The 21,398-nt window shown below is 49.4% G+C and overlaps 1 protein-coding gene across 1 annotated transcript in view; it reads right to left on the bottom strand.

Moving 5' to 3' along the window:
* Positions 1-20,977, bottom strand: part of FTSJ3 (FtsJ RNA 2'-O-methyltransferase 3) — a 92,102-nt gene extending 71,125 nt beyond the window's left edge. The window contains exons 1-4 of the mRNA XM_075349375.1: positions 20,889-20,977; positions 8,718-8,810; positions 5,869-5,974; positions 5,488-5,534 (exon numbers count right to left, since the gene is read on the bottom strand). Of these exons, the coding sequence (XP_075205490.1) occupies positions 5,488-5,534; positions 5,869-5,974; positions 8,718-8,784 (220 nt within the window). The 5' untranslated portion in view covers positions 8,785-8,810; positions 20,889-20,977. The remainder of the gene's footprint in view (positions 1-5,487; positions 5,535-5,868; positions 5,975-8,717; positions 8,811-20,888) is intronic.
* Positions 20,978-21,398: the final 421 nt, after the last annotated feature.

Here is a 21,398-nt window from a genome sequence, read left to right as displayed (position 1 = left end):
TGGTGCCGTAACGCCCAGGACGCACCCACGGCTCTGGTAGAATGGGCCTTTAGCCCTGAGGGAACCGGAAGTCCAGAAGAACGGTAGGCTTCGAGTATTGGTTCCTTGATCCACCGAGCCAGGGTGGATTTGGAAGCCTGTGACCCCCTACGCTGACCAGCGACAAGGACAAAGAGTGCATCCGAGCGGCGCAGGGGCGCCGTACGGGAAATGTAGATTCTGAGCGCTCTCACCAGATCTAACAAATGCAAATCCCTTTCACATTGATGAACTGGATGAGGACAAAAAGAAGGCAAGGAGATATCCTGATTGAGATGAAAGGTGGATACCACCTTAGGAAGGAATTCCGGAACCGGGCGCAGCACCACCTTGTCCTGGTGAAACACCAGGAAAGGAGCCTTACATGACAACGCTGCTAGCTCAGACACTCTCCGAAGTGAGGTGACTGCTACTAGGAAGACCACCTTCTGCGAAAGGCGAGAAAGAGAAATATCTTTCAAAGGTTCAAAAGGTGCCTTCTGAAGGGCCATCAGAACCCTGTTCAGATCCCAGGGTTCTAACGGCCGCCTGTAAGGAGGAACAATGTGACAAACCCCTTGCAGGAACGTGCGTACCTGAGAAAGCCTGGCAAGACGCTTCTGAAAGAACACAGAGAGCGCTGAGACTTGTCCCTTAAGGGAGCCGAGCGACAAACCTTTTTCCAATCCTGATTGAAGAAAGGAAAGAAAAGTGGGCAATGCAAATGGCCAGGGAGAAAATCCCTGATCAGAGCACCAAGATAGGAATATCTTCCACGTCCTGTGGTAGATCTTGGCAGACGTTGGTTTCCTGGCCTGTCTCATAGTGGCAATGACCTCTTGAGACAACCCTGAAGACGCTAGGATCCAGGACTCAATGGCCACACAGTCAGGTTGAGGGACGCAGAATTCAGATGGAAAAACGGCCCTTGAGACAGCAAGTCTGGACGGTCTGGCAGTGCCCACGGTTGGCCCACCGTGAGATGCCACAGATCCGGGTACCAAGACCTCCTTGGCCAGTCTGGAGCGACGAGAATTGCGCGGCGGCAGTCTGACCTGATCTTGCGTATCACTCTGGGCAACAGTGCCAGAGGTGGAAACACATAAGGGAGTTGAAACTGCGACCAATCCTGAACTAAGGCGTCTGCCGCCAGAGCTCTGTGATCGTGAGATCGTGCCATGAATGCTGTGACCTTGTTGTTGTGCCGGGACGCTATTAGGTCGACGTCCGGCATCCCCCAGCGGCAACAGATCTCCTGAAACACGTCCGGGTGAAGAGACCATTCCCCTGCGTCCATGCCCTGGCGACTGAGAAAGTCTGCTTCCCAGTTTTCTACGCCCGGGATGTGAACTGCGGATATGGTGGAGGCCGTGGCTTCCACCCACATCAGAATCCGCCGAACTTCCTGGAAAGCCTGACGACTGTGTGTGCCGCCTTGGTGGTTGATGTAAGCCACCGCTGTGGAGTTGTCCGACTGAATTCGGATCTGCTTGCCTTCCAGCCACTGCTGGAACGCTTTTAGGGCAAGATACACTGCCCTGATCTCCAGAACATTGATCTGAAGGGAGGACTCCTGCTGAGTCCACGTACCCTGAGCCCTGTGGTGGAGAAAGACTGCTCCCCACCCTGACAGACTCGCGTCCGTCGTGACCACCGCCCAGGATGGGGGTAGGAAGGATTTCCCCTTCGACAATGAAGTGGGAAGAAGCCACCACCAAAGGGAAGCTTTGGCTGCTTGAGAGAGGGAGACGTTCCTGTCGAGGGACGTTGACTTCCTGTCCCATTTGCGGAGAATGTCCCATTGAAGTGGGCGCAGATGAAACTGCGCAAAAGGAACTGCCTCCATTGCTGCCACCATCTTCCCTAGGAAGTGCATGAGGCGTCTCAGGGGGTGTGACTGACCTTGAAGGAGAGATTGCACCCCTGTTTGTAGTGAACGCTGTTTGTTCAGCGGAAGCTTCACTATCGCTGAGAGAGTATGAAACTCCATGCCAAGATATGTCAGTGATTGGGCCGGTGTCAGATTTGACTTTGGAAAATTGATGATCCAACCGAAACTCTGGAGAGTCTCCAGAGTAGCGTTGAGGCTGTGTTGGCATGCCTCTTGAGAGGGTGCCTTGACCAGCAGATCGTCTAAGTAAGGAATCACCAAGTGTCCCTGAGAGTGGAGGACCGCAACTACTGTAGCCATGACCTTGGTGAAAACCCGTGGGGCTGTCGCCAGGCCGAACGGCAGTGCCGCGAACTGAAGGTGTTCGTCTGCTATGGCGAAGCGCAGAAAGCGCTGATGCTCTGGAGCAATCGGTACGTGGAGATAAGCATCTTTGATATCGACCGATGCAAGGAAGTCTCCTTGGGACATTGAGGCGATGACGGAGCGAAGGGATTCCATCCGGAACCGCCTGGTCTTTACGTGTTTGTTGAGCAGTTTTAGGTCCAGGACCGGACGGAAAGAACCGTCCTTCTTTGGAACCACAAACAGGTTTGAGTAAAAACCGTGACCCTGTTGCTGAAGAGGAACCGGGACCACTACTCCTTCCGCCTTTAGAGTGTCCACCGCCTGCAGAAGAGCATCGGCTCGCTCGGGAGGCGGAGATGTTCTGAAGAATCGAGTCGGAGGACGAGAGCTGAACTCTATCTTGTAACCGTGAGACAGAATGTCTCTCACCCAACGGTCTTTTACCTGTGGCAGCCAGGCGTCGCAAAAGCGGGAGAGCCTGCCACCGACCGAGGATGCGGTGTGAGGAGACTGAAAGTCATGAGGAGGCCGCTTTGGTAGCGGCACCTCCGGCGGTCTTTTTAGGACGTGACTTAGACCGCCATGAATCGGAGTTCCTCTGATCCTTCTGACGCCTTTTGGACGAGGAGAATTGGGACCTGCCCGCGCCCCGAAAGGACCGAAACCTCGACTGTCCCCTCCTCTGTTGGGGTATGTTTGGTTTGGCCTGGGGTAAGGATGTATCCTTTCCCTTGGATTGTTTGATTATTTCATCCAATCGCTCACCAAACAAACGGTCGCCAGAAAATGGCAAACTGGTTAAGCACTTTTTGGAAGCCGAATCTGCCTTCCATTCCCGTAGCCACAAGGCCCTGCGTATTGCCACCGAATTGTCGGCTGCAACCGCCGTACGGCTCGCAGAGTCCAGGATAGCATTAATAGCGTAGGACGCAAATGCCGTCGTCTGAGCGGTTATGGACGCCACTTGCGGCGCAGACGTACGTGTGATTGCGTCAATTTGCGCTTGACCCGCTGAGATAGCTTGGAGTGCCCATACGGCTGCGAATGCTGGGGCAAAAGACGCGCCGATAGCTTCAAAGATGGATTTCAACCAGAGCTCCATCTGCCTGTCAGTGGCATCCTTGAGTGAAGCCCCATCTTCCACTGCAACTATGGATCTAGCCGCCAGTCTGGAGATTGGAGGATCCACCTTGGGACACTGAGTCCAGCCCTTGACCACGTCAGGGGGGAAAGGATAACGTGTATCCTTAAGGCGCTTGGAAAAACGCTTATCAGGACAAGCTCGGTGTTTCTGGACTGCGTCTCTGAAGTCAGAGTGGTCCAGAAACATACTCGTTGTACGCTTGGGAAACCTGAAACGGAATTTCTCCTGCTGAGAAACTGACTCCTCCACTGGAGGAACTGAGGGAGAAATATCCAACATTTGATTGATGGACGCGATAAGATCATTCACTATGGCGTCCCCATCAGGTGTATCTAGATTGAGAGCGGCCTCAGGATCAGAATCCTGATCAGCTACCTCCGCTTCATCATACAGAGAGTCCTCCTGCTGAGACCCTGAACAATGTGATGATGTCGAGGGAATTTCCCAGCGAGCTCGCTTAGGTGGTCTGGGACTGCGGTCCATGTCAGAGACCTCACCCTGGGACCTATGAGACACCCCGGGAGGACATTGTTGCTCCAACTGAGGTGGACCAGGGTGCAATGATTCCACAGTGCCCATGGTCTGAGATACCGGTCTGGACTGCAAGGCTTCTAATATCTTAGCCATAGTCTCAGAAAGTCTATCAGTAAAAACTGCAAACTCCGTCCCCGTCACTTGGACAGCGTTAGCCGGTGGTTTCTCCTGGGCCACCCTTAGCAGAGGCTCCAGCTGAGTAAGTGCCACAGGGGCCGAGCATTGCACACAATGAGGGTCAGTGGAACCTGCCGGTAGTATAGCCGTACATGCGGCGCAGGCAGCATAGTAAGCCTGTGCTTTGGCACCCTTGCTTCTTGTGGACGACATGCTGTTGTCTCCTCTGAGCAATCCAGGAGGGTATATAGCCAAAAAACAAACGTGCACCATACAGTGTAAAGTATAGCCTATAAGCATATAATCTATATGTACACTTCTGCACTAGTGGGGCCAGCACCTCAGGTGCTGCTTACCGCCCGCTCAAAGCGGTAGTGTGGTCACCAGAATCCCTGCCTGGGTCTCCCAGAGCTTGTTTCCCCTCTCCAGCGTCAGAAGAGCTGACAGGAATGGCTGCCGGCGTCCTGAAGAGAGGAGGGGGCCGTGGGCGTGCCCTATAAAGTGCGGGAAACTGGTGCCCCACTGTGCACAGTGAGGGGGTGGAGTATGCAAAGCATGTTCCAGCCCTCAGCGCTGACTTTCTGTACAGCGTCTTGCCCTTCCCCTGACTGGCAGGCCCGGGGGCGGGAAAAAAGTGAGACTAGGCCGCAAAAGCCGGGGACTCAAGTTATAAGCGCGGCCGGCGTATAAGCGCGGTCGGCGCGGTAGTCCCCGGCGTACTAACACTCCCAGGCGCGCTGCAGTGTGCAATGGCAGCGCGCGGTCAGCGCGGTAGTCCCTAGTAAACTAACACACCAGCCACGCTGTAGTGTGTGATGGCACAAGCGCGGTCAGCGCTGCGGTCCCCAGTGCACTAACACACCCAGCAAGGCTGGAGTGTTTCTGTGCGCGGTCCCCACGGGGACACAGAGTACCTCAAAGTAGCAGGGCCCTGTCCCTGACGATACTCGGCTCCTTGTCCAGCAGATACCCCAGGTGCTGTGGATGGAGCACGGTCTCAGTGCCTGGAGACCGATTAGGATCCCACTTCACCCAGAGCCCCTCAAGGGATGGGGAAGGAAAACAGCATGTGGGCTCCAGCCTCCGTACCCGCAATGGATACCTCAACCTTAACAACACCGCCGACAAGAGTGGGGTGAGAAGGGAGCATGCTGGGGGCCCTGTTATGGGCCCTCTTTTCTTCCATCCGACATAGTCAGCAGCTGCTGCTGACTAAGCTGTGGAGCTATGCGTGGATGTCTGACCTCCTTCGCACAAAGCATGTAAACTGAGGAACCCGTGATGCACGGGGGGTGTATAGGCAGAAGGGGAGGGGCTTTACACTTTTAGTGTAATACTTTGTGTGGCCTCCGGAGGCATAAGCTATACACCCAATTGTCTGGGTCTCCCAATGGAGCGACAAAGAAAAAAAGCTTTGTGAATAAAATGAATTTACCTATTATAAGGCTGGAGACAGGCATAAACTTTGAGGCAACCTGGAGCCTGAAATAAAAAGAATATATAAATATATATGTACAGCTACCTAATCAGGACATAGCTCTTCATACAGACTTTGAAGACGTGGTTTCATCACCATACAGTGAATTTGGAGGATGTCATTATCAGAAGTAAGGACTTGTCCCATTCTTGTGCTACATGTACTACCTCCTGTACATCCAGACACAATATCAGCAGCTCTTCAGGGATTCCAAAAGGCAGGACCACTGATATAAACCAACTAACAAAACCAACCAAACAGGAACGTACAGAAACACAGCCATACCGACCTTGTGTACGCCACACATTAATCCAGACAAGTGCATGCACCGTCACTTACCAGCCTCCGGGGGCAGCACACAGGTCAATGAGTGCTCGAGCCTTCTGCAGGAACTGAAACTTTCTATTAAGCTGAATGAGCTTAAATGCTGATCGGGAGCGGTACCCTGGAAACATTAAGACAACGCACAGTAAGAGGACATGCAGAGGGCTCAGATGTAGTAATACAGCCGCAGTGAACTTCCCCCGCAGAGACACATTCCTATAGACCAGGGGTCTCAAACTCGGCTGGGTGTATGGGCCGCACAGAGGAAAAAAATAATTTGGGTTAGGCCGCATTCTTTGCGGGACAAAGTGACATTTTTATTGGTGCCATATAATTTTTTTACACACCTTGGGATCACTGATTTTCAACATTTTTCACTTGTTTATTATAATAAATGTGCACATTTGGTTAAATATAAAAAAAAAAAAAAAAAAATTGATGGTAAAAAAAAGTCATGCTTTTTTTTTTTTTTTTTTTTTTTTTTTACATTTTATCCCTTTCTTGTAACTAATAGTGTTGCAATTTTCACTATATAGAAATTTTGGCCAACATCTTTTAGTAATGTTCCCTATCCTATAGTAATGTGCCCACCTTGTCCCTATTCTAATGTCCCCATCCAATAGTATTATGCCCATCCTTGTAATGTCCCCATCTTTTAGTAATGTGCCCACCTAGTCCCCATCCTATAGACATGTGCCCACCTTGTCCCCATCCTATAGACATGTGCCCACCTTGTCCCTATTCTATAGTAATGTGCCCACCTTGTCCCTATTCTATAGTAATGTGCCCACCTTGTCCCCATCCTATAGACATGTGCCCACCTTGTCCCCATCCTATAGACATGTGCCCACCTTGTCCCCATCCTATAGACATGTGCCCACCTTGTCCCTATTCTATAATAATGTGCCCACCTTGTCCCTATTCTATAGTAATGTGCCCACCTTGTCCCCATCCTATAGACATGTGCCCACCTTGTCCCCATCCTATAGACATGTGCCCACCTTGTCCCCATCCTATAGACATGTGCCCACCTTGTCCCTATTCTATAGTAATGTGCCCACCTTGTCCCTATTCTATAGTAATGTGCCCACCTTGTCCCCATCCTATAGACATGTGCCCACCTTGTCCCTATTCTATAGACATGTGCCCACCTTGTCCCTATTCTATAGTAAGGTGCCCACCTTGTCCCTATTCTATAGTAAGGTGCCCACCTTGTCCCTATTCTATAGTAAGGTGCCCACCTTGTCCCTATTCTATAGTAAGGTGCCCACCTTGTCCCTATTCTATAGTAAGGTGCCCACCTTGTCCCTATTCTATAGTAAGGTGCCCACCTTGTCCCTATTCTATAGTAAGGTGCCCACCTTGTCCCTATTCTATAGTAAGGTGCCCACCTTGTCCCTATTCTATAGTATGGTGCCCACCTTGTCCCTATTCTATAGTAAGGTGCCCACCTTGTCCCTATTCTATAGTAAGGTGCCCACATTGTCCCTATTCTATAGTAAGGTGCCCACCTTGTCCCTATTCTATAGTAAGGTGCCCACCTTGTCCCTATTCTATAGTAAGGTGCCCACCTTGTCCCTATTCTATAGTAAGGTGCCCACCTTGTCCCTATTCTATAGTAAGGTGACCACCTTGTCCCTATTCTATAGTAAGGTGCCCACTTTGTCCCCATCCTATAGACATGTGCCCACCTTGTCCCTATTCTATAGTAATGTGCCCACCTTGTCCCCATCCTATAGACATGTGCCCACCTTGTCCCCATCCTATAGACATGTGCCCACCTTGTCCCTATTCTATAGTCATGTGCCCACCTTGTCCCCATCCTATAGACATGTGCCCACCTTGTCCCTATTCTATAGTAATGTGCCCACCTTGTCCCTATTCTATTTTAAGGTGCCCAGTTTGTCCCCATCCTATAGACATGTGCCCACCTTGTCCCTATTCTATAGTCATGTGCCCATCCTGTAGTAATGGGGGGGGCAGTGGCGGCGGGTGAAAGGTGATAATTTACCGATCGCTCTCGGCTTCCTTCCACCCACAGACGCCGGAGTGAAGGTGAGGGGGCAGTGATTGGACAGATCGGTCACAAGGCCGGTCTCTCCAATCAGAGCTGGGGGCGGGTGAAACAGAGGTCACCCAGCTCCAGCCAATGATCGGTGCTACAGCCGCACTGATCAGGGCTGGATTTCAATGTTACAGCCATTTTCAATGGCTGTAACATTACAGTGGCTGTGATTGGCTGACGAACGCCGCACAGCCAATCACAGCCTCCGTAGGTCCGGGGAGGAGACACCACCCCTCCTGAGGTCCCCTCCTCCCTGAATCTAAGGTATTTGCTATTAGCAATGCAAACGGCGATCGCAGCCACCGGGGCTGCGATTTCGCCATGACGTACTAGGTATGTCAAGGGTCCTTAAGTACCAGGGAGCCATAACATACCCAGTACATCATAGGTCGCTAAGGGGTTAATGTGCCGTCCTTCACATACACAAAAAATAAACAAACACCATTCTTGTCACCTGTCTCGCACTCCCTCGGCTCCTCATCTCTGCTTCTCGCTGTCTGCAGGCCGTGCCCCGGTGACTATCGCGGCCGCTGCAGGGACCCCAGCCACTGGCAGCGATTTCTGTCAGATGAATGTTTTGCCAGCGCTGCGCGCGCACAGTCCTTGCTTCTGAGAGCGCAGCGCCGGCAAAACACTCATCTAACAAAGTACAGACAGTGGCTGCGGCCCCTGCACCGGCTGTGATAGTGAACAGGGGCACGGGCCTCGGGCCGCACGAAGCAGCCTGACGGGCCACATGCGGCCCGCGGGCCGCGTGTTTCAGACCCCTGCTATAGACGAAGAACAGACAACTGCTTACCTGTCTCCTTTGCCAGATGATAAAATTTATCCTTGCGGCTCTTTCCTATTTTTCCTTTTTTGCCCATTGTGGAAAATCTATGTCGATGAGAAACTGTAGAAAAGAAAATGATAAGATGTGGCTGAAAAGAATCTTAATCCAACGACTCCACAACACCATTAGTTTCAGGCTAGTGACTGGCTAATACATGACGAGCCATTTGTTCCAAAGATATTTTTATTATCAATAATTGCAAACAGGTAAGAGGGTTAAGGGCAAAAAAACGAATTACATCACCACAGTTGCAAGGTAGAATTATGTATATAATGAAAAATAGCTGGCAAGCAGTGCATATAAAATATGTATGTTAAACCCATGTTAATGTGTAAACCATCCGATAATTACCGTGGTTAGAATTTATTTGTAGATATAACATATAAGTATGTCACTATCACATCAGTAACATAGGGTTAACATCATGGGCACATATATATCTAAGATTGTCCATTAACTATAATGCGTACCATTCAAGGATAAACAATAGTGAACATATATCCATACTTGTAACCCAATTCAATACAGCTATGTCTATATCATGAAATATTCATTGTTCCATGGTCAAATAGATCGATCATAAGATATACTATGACATGCGCCCATGCCCACCATACAAGGCAACATAACACATGACGGAGTATTCATAACAGAATCCATATTTTAATATAATAGTGGAAATGTAGATACATTACCACTAAAAAGATATCAAAATGACACTCCAACAGGTCAGTGTGAGCAGCGAGAGACGGACAGAGGCATATATCACCATACATCACAACATGCCCATAAAAGAAATTTAAATATTCCAAGTGCAGCATATATCCACATATGTCAAGGATTATTAATTACTCTATGGGCACGAGAATCAACCATAAAGGAACTCAGAAATCACATGTCCATGTGCGCTCAACAGACCCCATAACACATGGTGGAATGCATATAAGACATCACCATACATATATATAATAATGGAAATATATCCTAAGAGAATTGTCTACTGTAGAATCACAGCAGATGTCTAATCGGCATTCCAGCAAATAATTGCGGTCAAATAAGGGACCAGCATACATATACATGATTCAAACTGAATCATGTATATGTATGTTGTTATTCATATGGTGTTATGGAATGTTTGAGAGCATGTTTTGTCTATACATTGTTCTATTTTAGAATAATGTATATGTAGCTCAGATTGATTCTTATGTAGCACTATATGGTGTTATAATATCCTTGATATAGATTGGTAATGGTGTTTATATTTATTGTCCTATGGGGTTCTATATGTGGGAGCTTTCTACTATTATGAGATCTTCTAATATAAACTGATTAAAGATTGTGTACTACTCCTTATATTCTATGTAAAGTATTATCGTCTTTCCCCACCTGGTTGTGTGGTCCACGCATGCGTCGCCGGCCTTGGATTTCCATGTCTCTCGGGCGCGTCTCTATGGTTACGGGGACGCTGGTTTTCCTACCCGGCGCCCTCTGTGGCCATGACGCGTCTGTGAGGCGGGACTTCCGCTCGTCCGGCTTCGGATGCGTCACCATGACTGCCCAATCAGCTGGGGATTGAGGCCTTTTTAACGGCACCCCCTTCCCTTTCCGGTCACGCCCCCTGACGAAGGTACACACCGAAATGCGCATCGGGCGCATTACCACCACAGTGTCTACTATCATCTAGGTAACATAATTTATGCTGGCTTGTGTTTAGCAGTGCGGTTCGCTCTATCTTGTACCACTGCATAATTATCTCTAGGCATATGGCTATGTCCATGGCACCTTGGTGCCGTATGTGCCGTATTCTGACTGTGTCCTTTATGGATATGTAGGGATATATGCTGGTCCCTTATTTGACCGCAATTATTTTCTGGAATGCCGATTAGACATCTGCTGTGATTCTACAGTGGACAATTCTCTTAGGATATATTTCCATTATCTATATATATAATTGCCTTATTCTGTCTGTCTGTCTGTCATGCTCCAAAATTGTGTCACCGTGACATGTCCTTACGGTGACACAAAGCTGATTGGCCGCTGGGCTCGCCATGGCCCCGCCCCCCCACACGGATTGGCCTCTCGCCCCGGCTCTCTGCAGGCCCCGCCCCCCTCACGCAATGCACGCTCGCTCTGGCCCAACTGACATGGAGCTCCGATTCCCAGGTGAGTACACACACACACACATCAGATCACACCCACTCTCACACTCACTCTCACACACACCTCACACATCACAACATCCTGGGATATCGCTTGCTTCTACACCGGCTCCGTCAGGATCCCGGCAGCGCCAGACATAACCTTGCGATGCTGGGATCTTGACGGAGGCCATGAAAGCTGGTAACCATTATACACATCGGGTAACTAAGGTCCCTTAGTTACCCGATGTGTATCATAGTTACCAGTGTACACCGGCTCACACTCACTCTCACACACACCTCACACACACATCCACACATCAAGGTCCTGCAGCTGCGGAACATACACACACATAACAGCACACACACACACACATACACACACACACAAATCAGATCACACTCACACACACCTCACACATCACATCGCATCCACATACTCACAGCATCCTGGGATATCGCTTGCTTCTCGGCGGCGATACTGTGCTGTTGTGAGCTTCCAGGACCTGCCGGGGGATCACATGGCCAGAAGCATGTGATATCCCCGGATGTTGTGAGTATCAGCGCGTATGTGCAATATCGTCAGTGTGTGTGAGTGTATGCGATCGGGTGTGTGTGAGTGGATGCGATCGGGTGTGTGTGAGTGGATGCGATCGGGTGTGTGTGAGTGGATGCGATCGGGTGTGTGTGAGTGGATGCGATCGGGTGTGTGAGTGTCGGCAGAGGAGCACGGCGTGCTGGAGGAGGCTGGGAGCAGAGAGGCTGATCATGGGGAAGGCTGGGAGGAGAGAGGCTGATGCTGGGGGAGGCTGGGAGGGGGAGGCTGGGACGAGGGAGGCTGATGCTGGTGGAGGCTGATGCTTGGGGAGGCTGATGCTGGGGGAGGCTGGAAGGAGAGAGGCTAATGCTGGTGGAGGCTGATGCTTGGGGAGGCTGATGCTGGGGGAGACTGGGAGGGGAAGGCTGATGCTGAGGGAGGCTGGGAGGAAGGAGGCTGGGAGGAGAGAGGCTGATCCTGGGGAAGGCTGGGAACGGGAGGCTGATGCTGAGGGAGGCTGGAAGGAGAGAGGCTGATGCTGGGGGAGGCTGGAAGGAGAGAGGCTGATGCTGGTGGAGGCTGATGCTTGGGGAGGCTGATGCTGGGGGAGACTGGGAGCGGAAGGCTGATGCTGAGGGAGGCTGGGAGGATGAGGCTGGGAAGAAGGAGGCTGGAAGGAGAGAGGCTAATGCTGGTGGAGGCTGATGCTTGGGGAGGCTGATGCTGGGGGAGACTGGGAGGGGAAGGCTGATGCTGAGGGAGGCTGGGAGGAAGGAGGCTGGGAGGAGAGAGGCTGATCCTGGGGAAGGCTGGGAACGGGAGGCTGATGCTGAGGGAGGCTGGAAGGAGAGAGGCTGATGTTGGGGGAGGCTGGAAGGAGAGAGGCTGATGCTGGTGGAGGCTGATGCTTGGGGAGGCTGATGCTGGGGGAGACTGGGAGCGGAAGGCTGATGCTGAGGGAGGCTGGGAGGATGAGGCTGGGAAGGAGGCTGGGAGGAGAGAGGCTGATCCTGAGGAAGGCTGGGAAGAGGAGGCTGATGCTGAGGGAGGCTGGAAGGAGAGAGGCTGATGCTGGGAGAGGCTGGAAGGAGAGAGGCTGAGGCTGGGAGGAGAGAGGCTGATGCTGGGGAAGGCTGATGCTGAGGGAGGCTGGGAGGGGAAAGCTGATGCTGGGGAAGGTTGGGAGGATGGAGGCTGGGAGGAGAGACGCTGATCCTGGGGAAGGCTGGGAGAGGGAGGCTGATGCTGGAGGAGGCTAGAAGGAGAGTGGCTGATGCTGGCGGAGGCTGATGCTGGGGGAGGCTGGAAGGAGAGAGGCTGATGCTGGTGGAGGCTGATGCTTAGGGAGGCTGGGAGAGGGAAGCTGATGCTGAGGGAGGCTGGGAGGAGGGAGGCTGGGAGAGGTAGGCTGAGAGAAGAGAGGCTGATGCACACACACACACACACACACACGCGCGCGCGCACTGCACAACACACCACACACACACACACACACACACACACACACACACTGGGAACCACAAACAACTGCCCTACACAGACACCCACACACACAGACAACACACAAACACCGCGGCACACACAAATATACGCACATACCGCACAACACACACATTGCACAAAACATACCTCCCCCCAAAACACACCACACACACACAAACCGCGCAACACACACACAACGCTACAGACACACAGCGCTCCACAAACAACGCAACACACATACAACACCGCTCTCACCCCCCGTCACACCCAGACAACACCCAGAACATGTACAGCGCCCTACACAAACACTTGGTAACTACACACAACAACATCTATATATATATATATATATATATATATATATATATATAAACAAAAATCATACATGAACTACACAATACGTAAATTCTAGAATACCCGATGCGTAGAATCGGGCCACCTTCTAGTTATATATATGTATGGTGATGTCTTATATGCATTCCACCATGTGTTATGGGGTCTGTTGAGCGCACATGGACATGTGATTTCTGAGTTCCTTTATGGTTGATTCTCGTGCCCATAGAGTAATTAATAATCCTTGACATATGTGGATATATGCTGCACTTGGAATATTTAAATTTCTTTTATGGGCATGTTGTGATGTATGGTGATATATGCCTCTGTCCGTCTCTCGCTGCTCACACTGACCTGTTGGAGTGTCATTTTGATATCTTTTTAGTGGTAATGTATCTACATTTCCACTATTATATTAAAATATGGATTCTGTTATGAATACTCCGTCATGTGTTATGTTGCCTTGTATGGTGGGCATGGGCGCATGTCATAATATATCTTATGATCGATCTATTTGACCATGGAACAATGAATATTTCATGATATAGACATAGCTGTATTGAATTGGGTTACAAGTATGGATATATGTTCACTATTGTTTATCCTTGAATGGTACGCATTATAGTTAATGGACAATCTTAGATATATATGTGCCCATGATGTTAACCCTATGTTATTGATGTGATAGTGACATACTTATATGTTATATCTACAAATAAATTCTAACCACGGTAATTATCGGATGGTTTACACATTAACATGGGTTTAACATACATATTTTGTATGCACTGCTTGCCAGCTATTTTTCATTATATACATAATTCTACCTTGCAACTGTGGTGATGTAATTCGTTTTTTTGCCCTTAACCCTCTTACCTGTTTGCAATTATTGATAATAAAAATATCTTTGGAACCAATTGATCGCCTCTTTGTCCTGGTTGTTCTGTAATTCCTTAGCGATTTGGTGCATATATGGTAGTCCTCTTATGCATTTATGGTATATATATATACGTGTATAGATATATCCTTATGAATATGCTAATGTTTATGCCGTTATTGATAATGACGAGCCATTTGCAGTGTATAGGGCCAGTGACATGCTATCTGTACATGCCAAATTCAGTCACATGAGCATGCCGGAACACACATCATACACCACCACTGGACTCTCTACACAGGTACAGGACAATCAAAAAAACGGGACATGTTCTCTTTAAAAAAAAAAAAAAACGAATCCGGTCTAGAATCCGGCCCCCATATTAGTCTATGGGGATCAGAATCCGGAGATTATAAATGGTGTTAGAAAAGATAGAGGAATGGGAGCGCAAGTGGTGGACTTACCAAGGCTCCGGCATAGCTGTACGCTACTCCCAGGCCTTGCATTCACTTCCTGGGCCGCTAATTACAGTCAAACGCGCCCCCACCCTGAGTGGCAGCTGACTGCATCCAATCACAGGCGCCAGGACAGCCGGTGGGCGGGGAAAGCAGTGTAACTGAAAGAGGCCATACACGCTAACATCTACCGTGAACCTAGACTGTATGGGCTCCATCCAGGTTAGTGGGTGTGGTGATGTTTCCTCTTCAACTTCGAATCCAGCACTAAAAGTGCACCTCCTGGCAAATACCGCGACAAAAACCACGGGAAAAAATGCATAAAAAAACCGTGGCAAAAAAAATGTATCACTACTTCATGCCGAATGACAATTTTTTTGCCAGGAGGTGTAGATTGGGTGGGGGAATATGGTGTAAAATTTTCAGCACCTGGGGTTTTCTGCCAGGAGATGCAGGTCACAACTAAGGTGAGGACACTGACTTTACTGAGGTCAGGATACCTGCTGTTACAGGTGGAGGACCATGAGAATCTCCAGCTGTGACATCATTGCTCATCGCAGCTCAGTCATTGTATGTCTGCACTCACAGCGGGCAGTCATGTTCCATGGCGCTCGCTGTGAGATTCAGATGGAGCAGAGCTGAATCGCCTTGGGATCTCATGTTGATTATTTCAGGTGTGTTTGGGGAATACTAAAGCGCTGAAAGAGGGTGATTTTTGTCTTTTATTCTAAATAAAGGATTTTTTTCTGTGTTTTTTTCCTTTCACTTACAGATTAATGATGAGGTGTCATAGACGCCTGTCATCACTAATCTAGGGTTTAGTAGCAGCTGTGGGCTGTTATTAACACCTGCAATTACCCCAATTGCCACCGCACCAGGGCAACGGAAAGATCTGGTAAAGCAGGGTTCCCCAACTCCAGTCCTCAAGGCCCACCAACAGTGCATGTTTTCAGGATTTCCTTAGCATTGCACTGCTGTTGGAACCAGCACCTGGGCAGGTAATTACATTAACACCTGTGCAATACTAAGGAAATCCCAAAAACCTGCACTGTTGGTGGGCCTTGAGGACTGGAGTTGGGGAACACTGTGGTAAAGCACCGGGCTTGTCCCATTCAATGGATGCAACAAATCCGGGCGGCTGGAGGCTAATATTTTTAGGCTAAGTTTCCCCAGCCTAAGAATACCAGCCCCCAGCTGGCTTTATCATGTATGGGTATCAAAATTGAGGGGACCGCAGATCAGTTTTTTTTTTTATTTAAATAATTGGGGGAATAAAAAAAAAAAAAAAAAAAGCCGCATACGATTCTCTTCTTTTGATACTCAGCCAAGATAAATGCAGGACTGGGTCGGCAGCCTGTAGCCATGGGCTTTATCTGTGCTGGGTATCAGAATACCGGGGGACCTGGCTGCACCAATTGTTTTATTTATTTTTATACCTCGGTACTGACCCGCATACAGCGTCTGTCAATGATTGCAAACAGACACAGTCACACAGGTTGGGGGCGCGTCTGACTGCAACCAATCACAGGCGGCAGGATGGCCGGTGGGTGAGGAAAGCCATGTGTATGCGATAAACCTAAAGAGTGCGAATGCGTGACCTGGAAGCAGTATGCCGCCATGACATAGAGCCTTGGCAAGTATGAAGCGCTCGGTTCATTCTTGTTTTCTTTATTTTTTTTTAAATTTCCCAATGCTGAATCCGGATCAAACACATGGAATTCTGGGCATCCTTTAAACCGCGCGGATCCGGACTTTTGGGCTATGTGCCCATGGGCGATCGCACCTGCGGATATATCCGCAGGTACGGCCGCAGGCTTCCCGCAGCTGCCCGCCGGCATCCGCAGCTATTTTTAGCTGCGGGATTCCAGCGATCTAGCTGCGGTAAACCTGCGGACTTTCATGCGAATTACCTGCGGACGTCCCGGCCTCTATCGCCATAGCGGAGGGCCGGGATTTCCGCAGGCAATTCCGCAGGAATAATTGACATGCAGTTATGTGCGGCTGCGGGACATCCGCACCATGTTCGGCAGCCGCACGTATCCGCAACTTGGACACAGACACTCCCCATGTCCCATAGGATAACATGGGGAGTGTCTGTACTTGCTAAAACCTGCGGATTTATCTGGAAAATCCAGATAATTCCACAGGTTTTCTGCGGCAAATTCCGCAGAAACAAGCTCCTGTGGGCACATAGCCTTACTGTCTAGGTCTGCCCAGCCCTAATGCTTAGACATATCCATTCATCACCTCAATAAGTGGTGTGCTTAATCCCTTGGCTATGACCACACTCAAAGTAGTAGTCCACTATTTTTTGACTGATGAATTATCCTCCTTAGGTCATCAATTTAAAATTTGTGAGGGTCTACACCCAACAACCCTACAGTGTGACTGTCACGGATATGGATGTGCTGAGACTGCCTCTTCTACAATCAGTCACTAATATGAAAGTGCTGGGACTGTCTCTTTTAGAATCACCGTGACTTATGGATGTCTTGGGACTGTCTCCTCTAGAATAACTGTGGCTGATATGGATTTGCTGGGACTGTCTCCTCTAGAATCACTGTGGCTGATATGGGTGTGCAGGGACTGTCTCTTCTAAAATCACTGTGGCTGATATAGATGTGCAGGGACTGTCTCTTCTAGAATCACTGTGGCTGATATGGATGTGCAGGGACTGTCTCTTCTAGAATCACTGTGGCTGATATGGATGTGCAGGGACTGTCTCTTCTAGAATCACTGTGGCTGATATGGATGTGCAGGGACTGTCTCTTCTAGAATCACTGTGGCTGATATGGACGTGCAGGGACTGTCTCTTCTAGAATCACTGTGGCTGATATGGACGTGCAGGGACTGTCTCTTCTAGAATCACTGTGGCTGATATGGACGTGCAGGGACTGTCTCTTCTAGAATCACTGTGGCTGATATGGACGTGCAGGGACTGTCTCTTCTAGAATCACTGTGGCTGATATGGACGTGCAGGGACTGTCTCTTCTAGAATCACTGTGGCTGATATGGACGTGCAGGGACTGTCTCTTCTAGAATCACTGTGGCTGATATGGACGTGCAGGGACTGTCTCTTCTAGAATCACTGTGGCTGATATGGACGTGCAGGGACTGTCTCTTCTAGAATCACTGTGGCTGATATGGACGTGCAGGGACTGTCTCTTCTAGAATCACTGCGGCTGATATGGACGTGCAGGGACTGTCTCTTCTAGAATCACTGCGGCTGATATGGACGTGCAGGGACTGTCTCTTCTAGAATCACTGCGGCTGATATGGACGTGCAGGGACTGTCTCTTCTAGAATCACTGCGGCTGATATGGACGTGCAGGGACTGTCTCTTCTAGAATCACTGCGGCTGATATGGACGTGCAGGGACTGTCTCTTCTAGAATCACTGCGGCTGATATAGACGTGCAGGGACTGTCTCTTCTAGAATCACTGCGGCTGATATAGACGTGCAGGGACTGTCTCTTCTAGAATCACTGCGGCTGATATAGACGTGCAGGGACTGTCTCTTCTAGAATCACTGCGGCTGATATAGACGTGCAGGGACTGTCTCTTCTAGAATCACTGCGGCTGATATAGACGTGCAGGGACTGTCTCTTCTAGAATCACTGCGGCTGATATAGACGTGCAGGGACTGTCTCTTCTAGAATCACTGCGGCTGATATAGACGTGCAGGGACTGTCTCTTCTAGAATCACTGCGGCTGATATAGATGTGCAGGGACTGTCTCTTCTAGAATCACTGCGGCTGATATAGATGTGCAGGGACTGCCTCTTCTAGAATCACTGCGGCTGATATAGATGTGCAGGGACTGCCTCTTCTAGAATCACTGCGGCTGATATAGATGTGCAGGGACTGCCTCTTCTAGAATCACTGCGGCTGATATAGATGTGCAGGGACTGTCTCTTCTAGAATCACTGCGGCTGATATAGATGTGCAGGGACTGTCTCTTCTAGAATCACTGCGGCTGATATAGATGTGCAGGGACTGTCTCTTCTAGAATCACTGTGGCTGATATAGATGTGCAGGGACTGTCTCTTCTAGAATCACTGTGGCTGATATAGATGTGCAGGGACTGTCTCTTCTAGAATCCCTGTGGCTGATATAGATGTGCAGGGACTGTCTCTTCTAGAATCCCTGTGGCTGATATAGATGTGCAGGGACTGTCTCTTCTAGAATCCCTGTGGCTGATATAGATGTGCAGGGACTGTCTCTTCTAGAATCCCTGTGGCTGATATAGATGTGCAGGGACTGTCTCTTCTAGAATCCCTGTGGCTGATATAGATGTGCAGGGACTGTCTCTTCTAGAATCCCTGTGGCTGATATAGATGTGCAGGGACTGTCTCTTCTAGAATCCCTGTGGCTGATATAGATGTGCAGGGACTGTCTCTTCTAGAATCCCTGTGGCTGATATAGATGTGCAGGGACTGTCTCTTCTAGAATCCCTGTGGCTGATATAGATGTGCAGGGACTGTCTCTTCTAGAATCACTGTGGCTGATATAGATGTGCAGGGACTGCCTCTTCTAGAATCACTGTGGCTGATATAGATGTGCAGGGACTGCCTCTTCTAGAATCACTGTGGCTGATATGGATGTGCTCGGACTGCCTCTTCTAGAATCACTGTGGCTGATATGGATGTGCTCGGACTGCCTCTTCTAGAATCACTGTGGCTGATATGGATGTGCAGGGACTGTCTCTTCTAGAATCACTGTGGCTGATATGGATGTGCAGGGACTGTCTCTTCTAGAATCACTGTGGCTGATATGGATGTGCAGGGACTGTCTCTTCTAGAATCACTGTGGCTGATATGGATGTGCAGGGACTGTCTCTTCTAGAATCACTGTGGCTGATATGGATGTGCAGGGACTGTCTCTTCTAGAATCACTGTGGCTGATATGGATGTGCAGGGACTGTCTCTTCTAGAATCACTGTGGCTGATATGGATGTGCAGGGACTGTCTCTTCTAGAATCACTGTGGCTGATATGGATGTGCAGGGACTGTCTCTTCTAGAATCACTGTGGCTGATATGGATGTGCAGGGACTGTCTCTTCTAGAATCACTGTGGCTGATATGGATGTGCAGGGACTGTCTCTTCTAGAATCACTGTGGCTGATATGGATGTGCAGGGACTGTCTCTTCTAGAATCACTGTGGCTGATATGGATGTGCAGGGACTGTCTCTTCTAGAATCACTGTGGCTGATATGGATGTGCAGGGACTGTCTCTTCTAGAATCACTGTGGCTGATATGGATGTGCAGGGACTGTCTCTTCTAGAATCACTGTGGCTGATATGGATGTGCAGGGACTGTCTCTTCTAGAATCACTGTGGCTGATATAGATGTGCAGGGACTGTCTCTTCTAGAATCACTGTGGCTGATATAGATGTGCAGGGACTGTCTCTTCTAGAATCACTGTGGCTAATATAGATGTGCAGGGACTGTCTCTTCTAGAATCACTGTGGCTGATATAGATGTGCAGGGACTGTCTCTTCTAGAATCACTGTGGCTGATATAGATGTGCAGGGACTGTCTCTTCTAGAATCACTGTGGCTGATATAGATGTGCAGGGACTGCCTCTTCTAGAATCACTGTGGCTGATATAGATGTGCAGGGACTGCCTCTTCTAGAATCACTGTGGCTGATATAGATGTGCAGGGACTGTCTCTTCTAGAATCACTGTGGCTGATATAGATGTGCAGGGACTGTCTCTTCTAGAATCACTGTGGCTGATATAGATGTGCAGGGACTGTCTCTTCTAGAATCACTGTGGCTGATATAGATGTGCAGGGACTGTCTCTTCTAGAATCACTGTGGCTGATATAGATGTGCAGGGACTGTCTCTTCTAGAATCACTGTGGCTGATATAGATGTGCAGGGACTGTCTGTTCTAGAATCACTGTGGCTGATATAGATGTGCAGGGACTGTCTCTTCTAGAATCACTGTGGCTGATATAGATGTGCAGGGACTGTCTCTTCTAGAATCACTGTGGCTGATATAGATGTGCAGGGACTGTCTCTTCTAGAATCACAGTAACTTATATGGGTGTGCAGGGACTGTCTCTTCTAGTATCACTGTGGCTGCAGCTAGTATGGAGCACTTGAATGTCTGCAGGGTGGGCTGCTACTATACAACACGAGTTCTTGATGTAGTTCTGATTTGAATATTGTCCACCATTATCAGTATATATCGTGGAAAATGAATTCTTACAGCAGGAAACAACGGCAATGACCGGCTCATGCCCGAGAACCCCCTGTGCCAGTGCCCAGTTATAACGCGCAGATGTAAAAGCTGCCGCCCCGCACTCACCACCGCTCTCCGGACTCTTCTGCCCTCACCGCTTTCACGTGGAGACTCTCGCAGGCAGCAGCGCAACTTCCGGCGCCTAGCGATGACGTCACGTCGTTTGATGCAGTCTTCGGGGATTTGAGTTGAGGCCTTTCCCCACAGTACACAGCGGAGTACAGCGGCCGACAGCTCATCACCAGAACGTACTGGCGCCCTCTACTGGTCACGTCCTGAACTATTTTACTATGCAATTCACCTGCTGACCGTACAGCCGAATAGATGGCAATTAGATGTGGCTAGTAGTGCACAGCCGAGTGTATGGCAATTGGATGTGGCTAGTACCGCACAGTCGAGTGTGTGGCAATTAGATGTGGCTAGTACCTCAGAGCCGAGTGTATGGTAATTGGATGTGGCTAGTACCGCACAGTCGAGTGTGTGGCAATTAGATGTGGCTAGTACCTCAGAGCCGAGTGTGTGGCAATTGGATGTGGCTAGTACCGCACAGTCGAGTGTGTGGCAATTGGATATGGC

The sequence above is a fragment of the Anomaloglossus baeobatrachus genome, chromosome 5 (assembly GCF_048569485.1).
Source record: "Anomaloglossus baeobatrachus isolate aAnoBae1 chromosome 5, aAnoBae1.hap1, whole genome shotgun sequence".
NCBI lineage: Eukaryota > Metazoa > Chordata > Amphibia > Anura > Aromobatidae > Anomaloglossus > Anomaloglossus baeobatrachus.
The sequence above is the reverse complement of the archived record's forward strand: the minus strand, read 5'-3'. Positions and strand labels throughout refer to the sequence as shown.